Source organism: Capronia coronata (genome assembly GCF_000585585.1).
Source record: "Capronia coronata CBS 617.96 chromosome Unknown acBCG-supercont1.11, whole genome shotgun sequence".
Classification (NCBI taxonomy): Eukaryota; Fungi; Ascomycota; class Eurotiomycetes; order Chaetothyriales; family Herpotrichiellaceae; genus Capronia; species Capronia coronata.
The window spans coordinates 479,830-497,418 of record NW_006912903.1 but is presented as its reverse complement, the minus strand read 5'-3'; the positions used below and the strand labels follow the sequence as shown (position 1 = coordinate 497,418).

General features: G+C 53.3%; 6 protein-coding genes across 6 annotated transcripts; 2 read left to right on the top strand and 4 right to left on the bottom strand.

The window, feature by feature from the left end:
* Nucleotides 1–732: 732 nt before the first annotated feature.
* Nucleotides 733–1,912, top strand: A1O1_08959 (uncharacterized protein; the record flags this gene model as incomplete). Its single annotated transcript, XM_007729816.1, has 2 exons — nucleotides 733–813; nucleotides 920–1,912. The coding sequence occupies 2 exons, from the start codon at nucleotides 733–735 to the stop codon at nucleotides 1,910–1,912; spliced, it is 1,074 nt and encodes a 357-aa protein (XP_007728006.1).
* A 959-nt stretch (nucleotides 1,913–2,871) lies between these two features.
* On the bottom strand, nucleotides 2,872–6,268 carry A1O1_08958 (uncharacterized protein; the record flags this gene model as incomplete). The annotated part of the gene is made up of 6 exons (XM_007729815.1): nucleotides 2,872–3,321; nucleotides 3,452–4,413; nucleotides 4,482–4,692; nucleotides 4,740–6,045; nucleotides 6,097–6,175; nucleotides 6,235–6,268. 6 exons carry the CDS (start codon nucleotides 6,266–6,268, stop codon nucleotides 2,872–2,874), a joined length of 3,042 nt encoding a protein of 1,013 aa, XP_007728005.1.
* Nucleotides 6,269–7,118: 850 nt separating this feature from the next.
* On the bottom strand, nucleotides 7,119–9,570 carry A1O1_08957 (HAL protein kinase; the record flags this gene model as incomplete). The annotated part of the gene is made up of 3 exons (XM_007729814.1): nucleotides 7,119–7,723; nucleotides 7,773–9,129; nucleotides 9,178–9,570. 3 exons carry the CDS (start codon nucleotides 9,568–9,570, stop codon nucleotides 7,119–7,121), a joined length of 2,355 nt encoding a protein of 784 aa, XP_007728004.1.
* Nucleotides 9,571–11,672: 2,102 nt separating this feature from the next.
* A1O1_08956 (uncharacterized protein) lies at nucleotides 11,673–12,189 on the bottom strand (the record flags this gene model as incomplete). Its single annotated transcript, XM_007729813.1, has 2 exons — nucleotides 11,673–12,008; nucleotides 12,061–12,189. The coding sequence occupies 2 exons, from the start codon at nucleotides 12,187–12,189 to the stop codon at nucleotides 11,673–11,675; spliced, it is 465 nt and encodes a 154-aa protein (XP_007728003.1).
* Nucleotides 12,190–12,875: 686 nt separating this feature from the next.
* Nucleotides 12,876–14,111, top strand: A1O1_08955 (survival factor 1; the record flags this gene model as incomplete). The annotated part of the gene is made up of 3 exons (XM_007729812.1): nucleotides 12,876–13,111; nucleotides 13,161–13,956; nucleotides 14,013–14,111. The coding sequence occupies 3 exons, from the start codon at nucleotides 12,876–12,878 to the stop codon at nucleotides 14,109–14,111; spliced, it is 1,131 nt and encodes a 376-aa protein (XP_007728002.1).
* Nucleotides 14,112–15,980: 1,869 nt separating this feature from the next.
* A1O1_08954 (NADPH2:quinone reductase) lies at nucleotides 15,981–17,167 on the bottom strand (the record flags this gene model as incomplete). Its single annotated transcript, XM_007729811.1, has 2 exons — nucleotides 15,981–16,234; nucleotides 16,414–17,167. The coding sequence occupies 2 exons, from the start codon at nucleotides 17,165–17,167 to the stop codon at nucleotides 15,981–15,983; spliced, it is 1,008 nt and encodes a 335-aa protein (XP_007728001.1).
* Between the last annotated feature and the right edge of the window lie 422 nt (nucleotides 17,168–17,589).

The following is a 17,589-nucleotide window of genomic DNA, read 5'->3' as shown; positions in this document are numbered from 1 at the left end:
CATGCCGACCATGGCCTGCCACAACGACCCGACCTAGGAGGTGGACTGGACAGAGGATATGTGCTTCCAGGCCAGTGAAAGTGTTTTCCAGGTCCACTTATACCTTGACTTCTAGGGCACATAATCGACTTATCAATGTTGCATGCTTTCCCTCCACACTTGCTCACAAGTTGGCCCGATAGAATTCATTCTCACAGTATTTTCTAGGTTCTTGCGGTCCGACCTATTCTTTTCCTGCGAAGACCTTGACGGGCTGTGGCTACTGCAAAGCCATCCAATATTGTAACAAAGTCCTGGCATGGGGCGATTCCCCTGCATCCTTCGACGGCCACTTTGATTGCATCCGTTGAGAGCGCCCAGAGAAAGCTATTTGTGGTGGCTCGACCATTGGGAAATGTCGTCAATATCTAGTGCATTCGTTTGTTGGAACAAGAACACCCTTGAGACGGTGGGACGAGATGTGCCTTCGAACTGGTATTCTGTAGATGTCTAGTTGTTGTAGCAGGGCTGAGAGATCTATCCCCTGTGCCGACTTCGGAGACGGCCAGAGTTGATGTCATACAAATTTATTATTCAACCTTCATGCTTTTGCTCCATTGAATTCATTACCTTCCACAATACCAGCCGTCTAGAATCAAATACTCGCCAACCGCGAACAGCGCAAGCCTACTCTTTTAGAGGAGGGAAGAAGGGAGAGGCCAAGCTCGGCAAAGGCGTCGCCTCAATCCAGGCATGACCGAGCAAGATGTAGCGCTGTCCGAAGCTACAGGAACCCAATCACTCGTGGGTTCCTTATGGACGAGGTCGTTGATTGTCCGTAACATCTCTCCCAGTGACATTCATCTCCCATTACCTCTGTTGCTCTCTCTTGCATACCCCTAGAAAAACGCCTCTAACATTTTCTGTGTCTTACATCTAGGCCGGCGCAATTGCCGGACTGACCGTGGATTTCTCCCTCTATCCACTCGACACAATCAAGACACGCCTGCAATCTAACCTGCTCAGCAGCAGCAGCAATAGTCATGGCCATCTACCCAAGAATCTCCTCCCACGCCACACCCTCCGCGGCACCCTGCGGAGCATGTACGCCGGCCTGCCGTCCGCGATGCTCGGGTCGATGCCGTCCGCGGCCTTCTTCTTCCTCGTCTACGACGGAGTGAAACGGTCGCTGACGGAAACGAATCACTCACTCTCCTCCTCCTCCTCCTCCTCCTCCTCGTCTTCGCCACCACGGACACCGACGTACGCACACATGCTGGCGTCCTCGCTCGGCGAGATTGCCGCATGCGCCATCCGCGTGCCGACCGAGGTCGTCAAACAACGCGCCCAAGCCGGTCTGTTTGGAGGATCTTCGCTTCTCGCGTTCCAAGATATCCTCGCCCTACGCAAGACAGACGGGACCGCGACCATGGTGCGCGAACTCTACCGAGGTGGTGGGGTCACAATCATGCGCGAAATCCCCTTCACAATCGTCCAGTTCAGTCTGTGGGAGTCCTTCAAGGCCTCGTATTCCGCCAGACAGCATCGAGAGACGGGCCGGCAGGAGGGCCTGGTTACGGCCACGGAGAGCGCGGCCTTCGGTAGCATGGCTGGCGCGGTTGCTGCCGGGTTGACGACGCCGTTAGATGTGTTGAAGACGAGGATCATGCTTGCGCGAAAGGAGACCAGTCCGTCGACAACCACAAGCTCAGGGTCGGGGACAGGGTCAACGACAACCACAACCGCAACCACAACTCCCACGACCACCAGAGCAGGCCCTCTCAAGGTCTTCCAGGATATTGTGAGGACAGAGGGCCCCTCTGGCTTGTTTCGTGGGATTGTGCCGCGGATCGGATGGATCAGCACGGGCGGCGCCATCTTCCTCGGCACATACCAGTATGTCTGGAACAGGTTGGCTTCGGATCAGCCTTGAAAGTGTGCGCTTCGCAACGAGACCACGAGAGAAAGAACTGATGTGACTGGATCTCCATGGAGATCTAATAATGGATCCGGTCCTCTTTATCTCTCTCGGTTTCCTTGTCATCGAACGAGTCCATGTGCCAGCCTCTCTTATGAGAGGAATTGGACCCAGGGTCTGGAAAACTCTTCTGTACTATATACCACACCTGTTACCCACTACCTCTCTGTTGCATACCCTACCCCTACCTGTACAAACATGGTCGGGAGAAGACAATCGAAAGATGCAGACCTGTGTATATATAGTATTGATGGTATACGTACATATTAGCCAAAACAAAACATGTAGACGTTATCACCAAACACCCATTCTAGACCTAGGTACTGTTCTTTCTTTTCTTCCTCGCCCAACAGGACTTACCTTCTGCAAACTACCACCTATCACTTACATGTACCATCTACAATCTACCGCGCCACAGTGCTAACCGAGCAAGCAAACAACCAAGTTACGATCGCAGGCAGTTTTGGTCGCGGTTGTTCGGCCCATCACACGGAGTTTCAAAGTGAATCAATACCCCCTTTTCATTTTGAACTCCGACTCTCCCTACTAGTAACTTACCCATGATACCCAGGATACCCAGGATACCTAAGATACCTAAGATACCTACCTAGGTAGGGGTTGTTGGCTCTCCTCATGTTCCCTGTTCCCCTTTTTTCTAAGATCTGAGATCTGAAAACGTACAAAACACAGCCCAGGTCATAAAGTTAACCGCGCCACCTACCTTCTCCCATGACCTGGCTCAGATCGACTCAGCTCTAGTAGGTCAGATCAGCTCACAGAAGCCCTCCATCGTTTCGTCGTCCCATCACCCAACCATCCTAGCACCTCTTGTCCTGTCGTTCTTCCATTTTCTTTTTCATCAATCCTCTTCGCCCTTGTCTCCTCGAATTCCTCGTCTTCCTCATCCTCATCTTTCACCTCACAACCCCCGTATGCTGCTCACTCTCCTCTATGGTCGGCACCTCGGACGGATGCGGCAACCTCAGCTCCTTCCTCCCGTTACTTTTATAATACAAGACGACATCGCCGCCCGTGCGCCAGACGTGCACTCGGAGCGTGGCGAGCGTGGTGTTCGGATCGACACGCTGACCCTGACAGTACAACTCGAGATACTCTTCGGGCTTGAGGTCTGCCGCCGCATCTGGATCCGGTTGATCAGGATCGGCATCGTGATTGTGATTGTGTTCGTGATGTACAGGGGCCTCGATGCGTTCGGCGATGTAGGCCATGATCTTCTTGGCGCGGAGCATGCGGTTGGCGTTGAGTCGAGCATTGCCGTCGGGCGAGGCGATGGACGGGAGGAGGTTGTCGTAGGGGTGGAGGACGAACGAGACTTTGACGCTGTCTTTGTAGGGGATTTGGTTCTGTAGACAGACATAGGCACACGCCGTATCGGTTAGTAAGTGACAAAAACACTAGGATGACAAGAACGTATTGCGAAAAGGCCAAAAACGAGCAAGAATGGTCTGGGTTAGGGAAAATGTTTGTTCTCACCTTCAGCAGCAAATCGCCCAACCACATGGGTGCGATCTTCTCCAACGTGTCGGCCTCGTTGCCCAGATCGCCTATCTCGCCGCGATACTGGTCTGCGAGACCACCAGACTCTGGGTTGTCTTCCTGGATAATGACCGTCGTGTGTGGTGGCGGTGTCAACACGGGCGTCTCGACAGGCAGACTCGGCGTGATGCCCGGCGGGAGAGGCTGGTCTGGATTGGACTCCAGGTGGTCATCATATTCTTGCCGGATCTTTTGGATCACGCCGAACAGATTGTCTTCGATGATCTTTTCTTCCTTTTCCGACGACTTGAACGACGCCGTGTCCGACTTCTCCTCCATCGTTACAGGCGGCTTGACCTCCGTCGATGTCCGGGTGGTGGCCTTTTTGGAAAACGCCATGGGGAATTTCTTGCCAAACAGGCCCTTCTTCCTCTCTTCGGTAGGTGATGCCGGCGTGGACATGGCTGCGCCCTCGAGGGCACCAGGAGTCACGGGCACCTTGTTGCTCTCTGAAGACGTCTCGGATTGGATGTGGTTGGCAGCACCGGCGTTTGGGGAAGAGAAGTAGTCGTGCTGTCCCTCGATGCCGCTGGGAGTGGGCTGCACCGACGACAAGGCACCGTTGGTATATCGCTGCGGAGTATCTTCTTCCGCTGTCGGAGGCAATGTCATAGTCAGCGGTGCGAAGCCTGGTGTCGCCGCTCCAATCGCCAAGCTGGGAGTCGCAGGGACGAAGGTGTGACCGTTGGATGCACGGGGTGTGGTCAGAGTTCCAGGAGACACCATCGGGGTGCTTCCCACGGACTCCGGCATCATGATGCTGGTGGGCGCACCGGGTCGATTGAGGCGGCTAGGAGGCGTATGGGTTCGGAGAGTGCTTCGATAGGCTTCGTCGCGTGCGATCTCTTCCTCTAATAGCTTCGCGAAGAGGTTGCGCAGTACCCATTTTCCGAGATTGACTGTAGAAGAAACAAGAATATCAGCTCGACTACGGTCACGGCCACGGTCACTCTGCGAGTATACTCACTTCGTTGATCCTCGCGAAAAGCAAGGTCACTGGGCAGGTCCAGCTCGTCTGCATAGATCTCGGCGTCAAAGCAATAGTTTTCTTCCAACATAACGGTGATTTTCCCTGTCTTGGTGTCCACCGCGCACCAATTGGCTACGCTTTCGGTGGTGTTGACCTCCGGCACAACTTCGTCGAGATGGCGGCGGCCAAAGGACTTGATCTGAACGCACTGCTGCTGTTAGCGAAGTCGCTGTCGCCACGACCAAGGTGGCCTACCTTCAGCAGATCCCACAGGACCACCTCCCCGGCCGTGTCTAACGTGAGGATCCTCTTCTTGTCGTTCAGCATGACATGCTTGATCAGCCCGTTTTGGCCTTCAATGGTCTCCGCCGGCTGTCCTCGAAGTGGGACGACAAGGCTCAGATCATCTGTGATCATGGCTTCCGAGGCTTTTCTGACATTCGTTGCAGATACATTGGGAAGTCGCCCCAAATTCTTCCGGCCCGGATGAGGAGCGGTGTTGGATATGCGCAGGACTGCATTGTGTGGGATCCTCGGCTTGTTACTGTTACCATTGGCAGTGGGATACGGCGAGGCGGGAGGCTCTGGCGACAAGTGAGTCCTCGTCTCCAGACTTGCGGCGCGCTCTTGACGCGGCGATGTCGGTGGCGTTTCAATGTCGAGTTCCGTATCCACGTCAAGCCAACGATTGACACTCGAGCTTGAAGTCGCCGTCCAGACCGAGTTGCCGACGGGCAGGACACGAGCGATGCCGTCATGTTCCTGACACACCGCAACTGACACTCCGTCGTCGATTTCCATGGCCCTCCGAGTATCTGTCTTGGCCACCAGTCCGGACTTGTCGCCCGAATAGAAGACGGCCAGATTGGGGTCGTTGGAGTACATGCACCAAACACTGTCGTTGTGCATGGTCAGGGTATGAATGCACCGTCCGGCCGCGATAGACCAGACCTTGATGGTTTGATCGGATGAGGCCGTGAGCAAGGTGTCTCCGTCATCACTGATCAGAATGCTGCGCACATTGTCTGTATGTCCGACGAGCTTGGTGATGCCTTTGCCCGAATTCACGTCCCAGAGTCGAACCACGCCCTCCGGGCCTCCGCTGGCAAGCATGGACCCCCGAGCGCGAAGAGCGTACACCGAGCCCTTGACCACATCTTCGGCCCTGCTGACATTGATCTCGAGTGTTTTTCCCGCTCCGCTGAGATCCCACAGGCAGATCTTATGATCCAAGCCACCGGACGCAACCCAGTCAGAGGTGCGATCCGGGACAGCCAGACACTTGATATAGTCGCTGTGGGAGCCGATGGTGTACGCTTGCGCGGTCTCGTGGCCATGAGGTCGCCAGAGTTTGACTGTAACGTCTGAAGACGCTGACACCAGGCCCAAGTTGTTCTTGACCAAAACAATATCGTTCACCCAATGTGTATGTGCCTGCACCTGTTTGCGGAAGGTGACGGTGCTCTTTTTCTGCCTCGCTGCATCGGTCCCGGAACTGATCTTCTGCGCTTCGAGGTCTAGGTCCCAGGCGCACACGACTCCATCGCGGCCACCGGTATATCTGCAACATGTCTCAGTAGTTGTTGTTAGCCCAGTGTAGGGGGCTGCTCACAAGATACTGCGGTCGTCATCGAACGCCAATCCGTTCACTCCCAGTCGGTGACCTCCTGGCGTGCTGGCCAGTGGTAGGACTGTAGCTCGTTAGCCGGCCGCAAGCTCGCCGTCGACAGGTAACACGAATTGGACTGACCGTAGCTGATCCTCTGGCGCTTCTTCTTGGCCATATGCGGCTATCTTCGAGACTACCGATCGATACCTCTCTCCGTGTTCTAATAGTTCAACCAGCCATTGCGCCGGGTCCGCTTGTCGAGATTCCACCCTTGACGGTCGGGTCTGGTGGCAATGTAGAGGGGAGTTGGTCAGAGGTTCGTGAGAAGCTTCCCTCAGGGAGAGCTGGTCGTATCTTCGGGGGACTAGTAGTAGGTTGCGATGATGGCGGCGGACAACATGGTATACTAGTACGTAGTACGCGGGTACATCCTACTACTAGGACTAGGATACTCTTGGAGTGGTGGTGTTCCACTGCAGTGGCATGCTACAGAGTCCAGAGTACAAAGCGGGGCCGGAACCGGGGTCGATTGGCCCGAGTTATGAAGTGAGAGGCCGACGCCATCTTTATTCGCTCTCCTCACCCTCCTCCTCTTCCTATATCCCTATATCAGAGGCTATCTGCTACATGGAGATTGTCTGTACCCTACTTTCAAATGTCCAAACACTGCAATTGGAGCCGTTTCATAGTCCACTACCAGAACTGTTGTACCGTATAAACAATGGCTCAATTCCTCAAAGGCTGCGAAGCATCATGCGTGATCACTAATATCTACAATATCAAACCCCATTGGGGCTTTGGCCACCTTTTGCTCCAACGACTCAGTCAATCCCTCACACAACACAATGCTAAACCCTCAGTCCGTCAACCTCAGTGCATTGTCGCTGGTTCATCCTTTTGGAAACATCTAACATCATCAAACCCATAACCGCTGCGCGCTGACATGAGCATATCCAATCAAGCATAATTGGGATAGGTGCTGCTTCATCAACCCCAAGTCAAGTCGACCAGGTCAGTCTCGACCCCTACACCTTGGCAGGCGGAGGCCCCCCTGATCCGGCTTCCAGAATGTGGGTGTGGTTTTGTGCACGATGAACAACCCCGGTCTCCTCTTGATAACACACCTGTGAGCTCAGCACCCAGTCGTCCTCCAGCACTTCGTCCATGGTGGCACGTTCCGCAGGATCGACCTTGAGCATCCGGCCAATAATATGTCGACTCTCCCGAGGGAGGATGCGAAGCAGTCGCCAAGGACCCTTGATGACTTCTTGTTTATCGCCCCCCGAAGTTGAAGGTCGGGTTTCGGTTGATGTATTCTCCGAACTATGTTGATGATGATGCGACGAAGAACTGTCGTTGGCTTCTGATGGACGTCGCGACCCTTCGTCGTGTTCTGTGATCAGGCGCGAGGACTTCCGAGGTTTGGAGTCGGGGACAGGCGTGCCCGGAGTAGGTGTAGCAACGAATAACCGGTATGAGTTGTCGACTAGTCTCGGCTGCTTCCACGGAAACCTTCGTAATGACATACAACAGAAGATGATGGCGAGAGACCAGATGTCGGTGGCGGTCGGATCGTACTTTTTCTCCTCATACACCTCGGGGGCAAGATACGGATCTGATCCGACGATGCCTAGAAAACGGTCAGCAATTGTGACGCCGACCCAGAGAGCAAAACATACCTGAAGCAAGGACAATCTCGTTCTCGAACGGATATCTGAACACGGTTGCACTACCGAAGTCGATCAACTTCATGATCCCATGCTCACTCACCACCACGTTATCCAGCTTCAGATCACGATGTGCCAAGCCCATGCTGTGTAGATAGCTCACACCGTTGACGATCTGGAGGAACGCACAAGCAATTTCTTCTCTTGACATTTTTCCCGTCATGACAATCGCAAACAAGTCGTAAGGGGCGTACTCCATCACCTCGTACCAGCGGTTGTTTTCGTGGATAATGTCCATGGTCTCGATGATGTTGCCATGATGCAATGTGGATCCGATGCAGAATTCAGCGGTGACCTTCTTGTTGTAGTCCTTTTCACTCTCCCACGAGTGTCTGTCTCGGAATTGTTTGACAGCAAAAGTCACGCCATCGCTGCTCCGTTTAAGTAATCGGACGGAGCCCCCAGCACCAGACCCTAGCACTTTGCCGAATTTTCCGTACCTGGCCTCCAGGCTATGCTCGTCCATGAAGGGAACGTTCACAGGAGGTGCTTGATGTGGAGGTGTCCGTGTGCCAGTCTTCGTCGATGTCGGTTTCCGGGAAGCTGGAACCGAGGATGGAGACTGATCTCGGGGAGTGCCATGGTGACCCTTGTGCTTATGGCTGTGCCCGCCGATTCTGAAAAACCGCTTCAGTTCAGACATTGAACCGTGTTTCTTCTCCAAGCCACCTTTCTCACTTGCAGCGTCACTGAGATGAGAGTAGGGGTCTTTCTTGGTCCCGAAAATCGAGGTCCGTTTGTCCCCGACAATGTCACTACTGCTGCCCGCCCGAGGTATCCGTTCTGCTGCTGCTGCAATAGCTGGGGCAAGAGAATTCTTGCCTGTGCTTCCGAAATGCCTGTGATCCGATAGTCCTGCTTTCGATTGCGGCAATTCGCTCTTGGGTTGGGGTGGTTTGATTTCTGGTGGGGTGGACGATGGCCGAAGCCGCGGAGTCCCAACAGGGCTTTGGTCTGTTGGGCTGGCGGACTCTGAGGGCCCAATTTCGAATTTAGGTACCACTTTGTGATGCCTGATTTCAGGATTTGAGGTCTGTTGTTCGGAGGATGACGGTCTCGACACAGACTGTGTCGGCGATAACGATTGAGAAAGAGCTCGACCATGAGCGTCGGGAGGAGGAGAAGTTTGCGGAGTGATGGCGTTGGATGAGGCATGCTGGCCACGACCAGATGCGGTGGTGTCAGCTCGACTATCTTTCGAGCCGTGTGGTGTCAATGGAGGAGACTGAAAAGCAGAGGATATGGAACCCTGCCCATGTCGTATTGAACTACGTGGAGTGTCAGGCGCATCACTGTCTCGCGACGGGACCTAGTTATACGGTCAGCAACGTCTTGGAAGAGGAGAAATGGATCATACTCGTGAGGGCGGCATCGAGACGGCCTCATAGGCGAAATTGGCCATTCTGTTCTCCTGTAACTTCGACTTCTGGAGAGATGTGGCCAGGCTTCTGATTTGCTGTTGCGCCTCGGGACTGAGGTCGTCGTCTCTGTGGTCGCCTGTTTGAGGCACTTTCCGCCTGCTCTCATCGACCGGGTCTATCTCCTCATTTTCCGAAGCGAATCGCACGTTGGGTTGGGAAGAGTCTGCGGTCTCTCGTCTCTCGGGATTTTCGGCCTGGCTTTCACTTGTATCTAGAACCCCCACATCAGCCGCCTGCTCTGACTTTTGTGCATCCGAGTCCTCAGTACCTTCTTCCTCTTTCTTCGGATCGTCGCCCGGGAAAAACATTGCAGACAGTTTCGAGGTCATTTTGGGGGCTGTTCGGATGGTGGTGGTGGAGGTCGGTGCGGAAGTGACAGCGATTGACTACATGAACGAGTGATATGTTCGCACGATGTCGATTCCCGGGGTAAATTGGTAAGAAACGGGGACGAAGAATCTGAGGATGACTTGACGTTAGAAAGGTTCAAAGAGCTGCACTGCCTGTACACCGAACTGGGTCTTCGGGATCCGATGAGCTAAGTGACGCGGGAAGGACGAACATTGGTCGGGCCAGTGGAGACGATGCGACTCACGTACAGTGTTAGAATGCGAGATTTTGATGCACGCGTCCGACGAGGCGAACGACGAGGTAGAAGAAGCGGATCTTGTGGAGTGAGAATGACAAAGGGAAGTGAGACAGACAGCAGGAAGAACCTGCTGCTCTGACATATGAAGACCGGCAGCGAGGGTTACTGTGTAGGAGGTAGGTAGGTAAAGTGCCTAGGTCTACCTAGGTAGTAGAGGTAGTAGAGCACAGGGTGCGCACGCAGGTGCTCTGTCACTACTGCAATAATGCCTAGCGACTCGGACTGTAGGGCCCGTAAGATTCCCGAACTCAAGAGCTTGACCCGCGGCACAGGGTTTAGGAGGCTATTAGATCCGACGGCCAGAATCGAACACTACTAGTATAGTACTACGTAGTAGTCCCCTTATCCCTCACTTTTCCCTTCCACCCTCGTTTGGCCGAGAAGAAGAAGGTGGGATGTTCAAACTTTGCCCCGCCAGCATCCCATGAGGCCTAGAGGCAACCAGCAACCCTGAACAAGCCGACCTCTGATCTGATCCCAAGCCACAGTCGAAATCTCGATAGGCTGATACGGCCGCACGAGCCAGGCAAACCACAAAACTCCAATATAATAAAATACATGGGCTGACTATTAGTAGGTTGCTACCATCGTTGACAAGCTTCGCTGACATGGGACTGAGCAGATCCGGTCGAATAGATCCCTGTCGCTGTCGCAGTCGCCGTTGCAGTCGCCTGGGATTTGCATTTGATGCAATGATAAATACCTGATACCTATGATCATTGCATCTGGCCTTTGTCCTGCACTTCTGTCGAGTTTCTTGTCCCAGCTTACGCCGGGTTTGACCTTTCACCTGCCTTTCCGGCTCGCCCGGACTGCAGCACTGCGATGACAACATTTGCCATTCGTGGCCCTCAGCTTCCTACCATTAAATGTGGTTACGATGCGATCGATGCCGTTGTCTGCCTGACCGTTAGATCCTCTGATCCTATCCGAGAAATCCACGTCATCTTTAAGGTCATGTCCACAGTGTCCGATTAGGGGGAGAGGAGTCATTCTCGTTGTACCTAGGTGCATTTTGATTTGATGAGAGTGCGAAATATATCACTCAAGGATTACTGACATACGGTACTGCAGATGGCCGCTTATCCAGCCAGCCGAACACTGCTAGTGTTGGCGACATGTTCACAAGTCAATTGCCTACCAAGACATCGATTCCCTTGCTTATTCGACTGCTACTTCGTGCCCCATGGGGTTGGTGGGTGAAGTTTCTTTGTTGACGCAAGAAGTTGGGGGCTCGAAACTGCCCTTAATTAGACCAGCCTGCTCATCAGGCTAAATCCAATCGAGCAACCACCTTCGGCTTTCGTTCGGCCTCACCGACACACCACATACCCGGGAGCCACAGCTTTGCGAGAAAAGCACGGCGGCCTCCTGAATGGTAACCACTTCTTCGGGCACCTGTGACAGCTTGAAATTCAAGCATGTGCTATTGTAGCCTCGGCGTCGTAGTAGGAAGAGAAGTCGAAAGTGTGTTTGGTGAAGACGATCACCTGTCTTCGTCTCGAGAGAGATTTGTCCGTGGAACCAGGTGCTGGTGAATTGATCGCTCCAGTTGGAGAGCCCTCCAGTTGCAAGTCAACGTCCGGTTATGTTTGTTCTCCTCCATCGGCTGGTTCGTTGCTTTGCGTTGTAGTGCTCGAGAAGAAGTCGGTCGCATATGCGGCATGTTGCTCCAAATTTTGCCTCTGTGGTCCGAACGTCCAAAGTGCTCACCCTGATCTCTTGTCCAGAGCTTGTGCTGGTTCCAAGCTCGATTGCGTTGTAGGGTTGTTTTGTAGCGCTTCACGGCACGACCTTGACGCCGATCGATCTACACTGCCATATGACGCTCTTGCATAGACCCTCAAGGCTGAGACCGGACAGACGCAGCTCGCTTTGCTTGATCTTGGCAATCTCGTAGATATGTTTGAGAGACACGGTACCAACAACTTCCGAGCCAGGCTTTTGCGCTCCTCGTATCTTACCCTTCACTTCTTTCACGCCGGCGGCTCGAAGAAGGAGCCAGGAGGTCATAGGTGTCCGTAGTTCGAATGTGAATGAGCGGTCTGGACGGACAACAACTCGTGCTGGTACAGGAACGCCGGGAGTGATATGAGCGGTACGGGCATTGAATTCCTTCTCGAGTATTAGCCAGCTAGCTTCGAACGTTGGTCCAACCAATCCAACCTACCTTGCAAAAGTCCATGCTCTTCACTCCCTTGCTACCAAGCGCTGGGCCGACAGGCGGACTAGGACTTGCTTGACCGGCGCCAACAATTAATTTGACGATCTGGTCGCGAGCAGGCACTTTTCGAGACATGCTGGGCGTTGTTTGGATGGTCTACGGTAGAGATGCAGACCAATAGAGAAGCTTGCGCCTCAGGTAGAAGCCAATGAAGGGCTTGCTGCAGGACAATAGGACGCTCGCCCGCAGGCCACGGATTCAAGAAGATGGGATATCGTTCGGTCTGGCGTCGATGGCAATAGTGAGAAATGTCGGACCACGAAGATCTTTTGGAAACGACCCTCAGAGCAGCATACTCACGCATCCAATAATCGCGACGACAGTGGAAAAAAGCCGTGCTGGATTAGCGCAGTCTGGCACGTTGGTCAACAGTACTACCTTAGGTACAGTGCACCACGCAGCCGCATCCGCAATTTCAGGCACCCACAACTGATCTGACTCGCTGATCATCCCACGCCTAGAGGCATTGTGCAAGGGGCTCCCTAGGCTCTCTAGGCTCCCTTAGCCTCCCTAGTCTAGGGAGCCACTGCGCTGTTAAGAGAAGGCTGCTGAGGCTAAGAAGTACCACCAGAGGCCCTGAAACAATTGCCCCCTCTACCTACATTGTTATTCGCCTCTGGTGACGTCTGAACGATAATCTAATCGCCTAGGCGCATCCTACCATAATAAAGTACCTGTTTTTCCAATAACGCACTGCACAAGACATCCATTCACTTTCACGACACTTCATACACATACGCATCACTTTTTCAGTAGACAACATGAATTGGTTCAAACAGCAGTTGGCGAATGTTGTCGGCACCGAGGAACCCGAATATGGCCCCGACGCCATCCAGCCTGTGACCAAACAGATGGAGACAAAGCCGTACTCCATCCTCAACAAGAACGACCTCAAATGGAAGGCCATGGACAGCACCAATGTCGAGACCGAGACGTTCTATCTCATGTTGCCCGATGGAACTACTCTCATGCTGCAGGTTATCTACAGCAACGTCGGGTAAGGAATTGCCCCCAGAAACCCGGGTCTGCCTACTGACAAGCGACAGTGGAATCCATACAACTGCGCAATTCAACAGCAAGATCTTTGATCACGACGGCCCCGGGAAACATCTTTGGTGCTCAGATCCATTGAGGGATTATGGGTTCGACGAGCCACAAACCTCATTCTATGCGGAGAATCTGGCGTTGGAATTGAACGAGGCGGGTGACACTTACACAATCAAGTCGGCCGTGAACGACAACTGCATTGTCAACGTGACGCTCACAAGAACAGCCCCGGGATTCCAATTGGGGAACGATGGCACAAGCTATTTCGGCACCGATCCCGCAAACCCGTGGGGTTCTCTGCGACATGCATTCTGGCCGAGATGTACGGTCAGCGGAACCGTAAAGACTCCGTCCAAGGAGTACGACATGACTGGCAGAGGATTGTATGTGTACGCGCTTCAGGGTATGAAGCCGCATCACTTGGCTGTTAGATGGAATTTTGTCAACTTCCAAACACCCACCTACTCTGCCGTGCTCATGGAATACACGACACCCGCCTCATATGGAAAGACTGTCGTTTCTGTCGGCGGCATTGCAAAGGACAATGAGTTGGTGTGCGTTGGCCCATGTACGGCCAAACATGTCACCGCAGAACCAGAGACCGAAGCCGACTGGCCAGAACCAAAAAGTGTTGCCTTTGAATGGAGAGGCGAGCACGATGGAAAGCCCGTCAAAGGCGAGATCACAGGTGATCTACCAGTTCGGTCTGATCGGGTTGATGTGCTGGCCCATCTGCCTGGCTTCGTCAAATCCTTTATCAGTGGCGCAACTGGATTGAGGCCACATATCTTTCAGGTGAGCAAAGTCCCTCCACAGCCACGAGAGGACGTGAGACTAACACTCCATACCAGTATTGCTCGAAAGACCAGCTCACCCTCAAGCTCAAGATCGGTGACGAGGAGATTTCGGAGCCTGGTCAAATCTTCACCGAGGCGACCTTCATAGCCTGACGAGACCACGTATATTCCATTAGATTGGATGGCTGGATGACCCATGATTGGATATGCTAGCAACTGTTAATGTCTAATATCCTATTCCTCATTCTTTCTGGGTTTTCTACACTTTGAACGAAACACAACACAAGAGCCTTGTGTGTGAAAACAGCCGCCATCACTTTCATTTCAGTCCCTCCTGAACTCTTCAACTCACCTCACTTTTTCCGCATTGGTCTCCTTCTAGCGTTCTTCTTCCTCTTCTTTACACTCTTCTTTACACTCTTCTTCCTCTCCAGTCTCGGCTTCCTACTTACCATATTCTCGAACACTCTCTCGTCTTCCTGATTCCACCATCACCATTCTGTCCTCGTTCGTTCTTTCGAACCCCGTCAGCTACCTCCTCAACTGTCCATCAGTCTCTCCAAGATGGGTTTCACCGATCGTCGCCAAGCAGCGAACTTGGCTGTACCTACACCGATCTATGCTTCAGGACTTGGCCGGGGAAAAGGGATCCCAGCTCGCCATAGACGTAAGAGATACGAGATGGATGCAATAATGGGCGTCAGTAAGTTGATCTACACAACTTACTTTATCTGCCCTAGACCCCCAGAAGATTACTAACCTCAATCGACTTGCAGCGAAACCAGCCATTCGGTATGATGACCTGGACCCTCCTCAACAGGAAAAAGATCTCGATCATGGCTAACCACACGTGTCTCCCCTCTCCAGCCGTCTTGCTCGACGAGGTGGAATCCTCAGAATCAAAACTGATATCTACGACGAAGCCCGGAATGCTCTGAAGTCACGTCTGCGCGAAGTGAGTTTGAGACTTTCTCCAGACATGCAAAGGCGTCAGCAACGTCTCCATTTTTCTCTTCGTATAATATGCAACAAGACGAACTGACGACGCTGTGCATTTCCAGATCATTGAACGCCTCGTCATAACCATGGGTCACCCTACACTCAGAGGTCCACAACTCGCTCCCCTGGCAAATACTAGAAAGGTACTCACTTACTCACCTACGTCTGCTACCTCTGCCTGCTGTGATATTGGCCGCCATTTCAACAACCTCGTACTAATTGACATCCCAGACTGTGACGACCGAAGATGTGGTTTTTGTTCTTCGCCGAGTGAGTGACTCCTGTCTCCTTTCCTCTTCTCGGGCTCAAGGTTTCCATCAGGGAGGGAAAAGCTGACAATTGTTTCTGTAGATGGGCACCCCCTTGTACGGGTTTGACCGCGTGCAACCAGACCAACGTGTCCTTCCATGGAAAACTTAGCTGTTGGTTCTCTCGGATCTGGTCCAGCTGGAACTGTCTTGCGAACAGATGAGACTGAAGGCGTTGGACTCATGTGGCATCTCCATGCTTGTTTTGCAGACCATTACGAGAAACAGTGACATTGATGGGACGCCACCATATGACAGGGAGAGACATGGCGTTCATATGCCCTTGTACAGTGCGTTGATGGGCAAGAGTGACGTGAATCATGTCAACAGATGAGAAACTTGAATCGCTGGGAAGGACAACAGTTGCTGTGTCGGGAAAAGTTGACAAGCTGGAAGTCGAAGCTATCTGTACTGTGGGATGAGACCAGAGCAGACCACCTGCAGAGCAGAGCTTGAAGGGGTACATCACATGCCGATACACGGAATACAAGAGAGTGTCATGCCTGAAGAGCGCTTGTGGCGCCATCCAGCTGGTGAATACAGACCAAATGTATACAACCACTACTCTGGAAGGACATCCAGTCTATTTTATGAAGGAGTCCCGCCGGCCTAAGCTACTACGTAGTACGTGACACTCCTATGTGATCGTCATTGAGGCCCTCTCCTGTTTTCTTCGATCATGCGGACCTCTTCCTTGCTTTTTTTTATACAGTTTTTAAATCTTCAACAACAGCTTGCCTGTTGTCCGTCTGCCTTCAAGATCCCTTTGGGCCTCGGCGGCGTCTTTGAGCGGATAGATCTTGTGGATGCGAATGTTGAGCTTTCCGGCCTTGATCAGGTCGAGGACGCCGTTGGCGTAGAACTCGAGTTCTTCACGGGTGACGATGTAGTTGTTCAGCGTCGTGCGCATGATGGAGAGGTTCTTGGACGCGAGCTTTTGAATGTTGAATGGTGGGACGGCTCCGCTTGCTGTTTGACAGTAGCAGTAGTAGTTAGCATCTCATCTCAACTCCGCGAAATGTCGACACCCGTAAACAAACAAGAAGAGACCACCATTGTGAAGTGAACGGCTTTTTCTTGCCGAGAGACAAACAGGGTAGATGAGAAGATGCGAAAGGCAAGGTCCTTAAGGTAATAAATGGACTCACCATTTCCAAAGTAAACGACTTTACCCTTCCGCTTGGCGACCTCCAGACTTCCCTCCCAGGTATCCTTGCCGACGCCGTCAAAGACACAGTCGACGCCCTTGCCGCCGGTGAGTTTGAGGACTTGTTCCACCCAGCTCGGGCCGCTGGAGGCCTTGTAGTCAATGATGTGGGTCGCGCCGTTCTCTTTTGCCAGAGCACACTTCTCCGGCCCGCCCGCGGTGCCGATGACCGTGACGTCCATGCCACGCAGGAGCTGGCACAGCAGCAACCCCATGCCGCCGGCGGCGGCGTGGACGAGGACCGTGTCGCCCTTCTGCACGGGATATGCTTCCTTGACGAGACTCAGGGCCGTCATGCCCATCAGGAACCCGCCGACCGCGTGCTCGTCCGACACGCCCGCGGGGATCTTGATCACCCGGTCCGCCGGCACCGCCGTGTACTCTGCATATCCGCCGCGGAAGATCCACACGACCCGGTCACCCTCTTTAAAGCCCAGCGGGTTGGAGCCCGCGATCTTTGCGATCGTGCCGGCGCCTTCTTGGCCGATGATCGCCGGCAACTTGCCGCCGGGCGGCGGGTACAGGCCGGAGCGAAAGTATGTGTCGATGAAGTTGATGCCGGAGAAGTTGTTCTTGACCAGCACCTGGCCGTCCGAGAGCGGCGGGATCGGTTGCGACTCGGTGTATTGGAGGACCTCGGCGCCGCCGTTCTGCGGCACTAGGATGGCTTTCATGGTGGACGGAAGGGATGACATGCTGCGAGCACAGGAAGGGATTGATGTCTGGATTCGCGGGATGGAGGGCGACAGGTGCGAGGCAATGGAATGTAGCCGGAGCGCGCTCGATGTTGTTGCTTTGCTGGTCGATTTGTTCAAGAGTGGAAGTCGAGTGCGGAGAGGAGCGAACGACATGGAGAGTCGTAGATTCGTAAGCAAGCCCGAGTCCAATCCGTGCAATGATCCGTGCCGGTGACCGGCCGTATATTGATCGAGGATGATGATGTTGATGGCTAGGTACTCTTACTGTTGTCTCGCCCTCAACTTTGTCTTTGGGTAATGTCCAGCTACCACTTCTCGAATGTCAGGTCTATAGATGTTGAATCTGGCAATGTATTCCTCTTATCCACTGGATAAGCATATACTAGTCGTACTACTATGGCAATAAACATTCCCCTCAG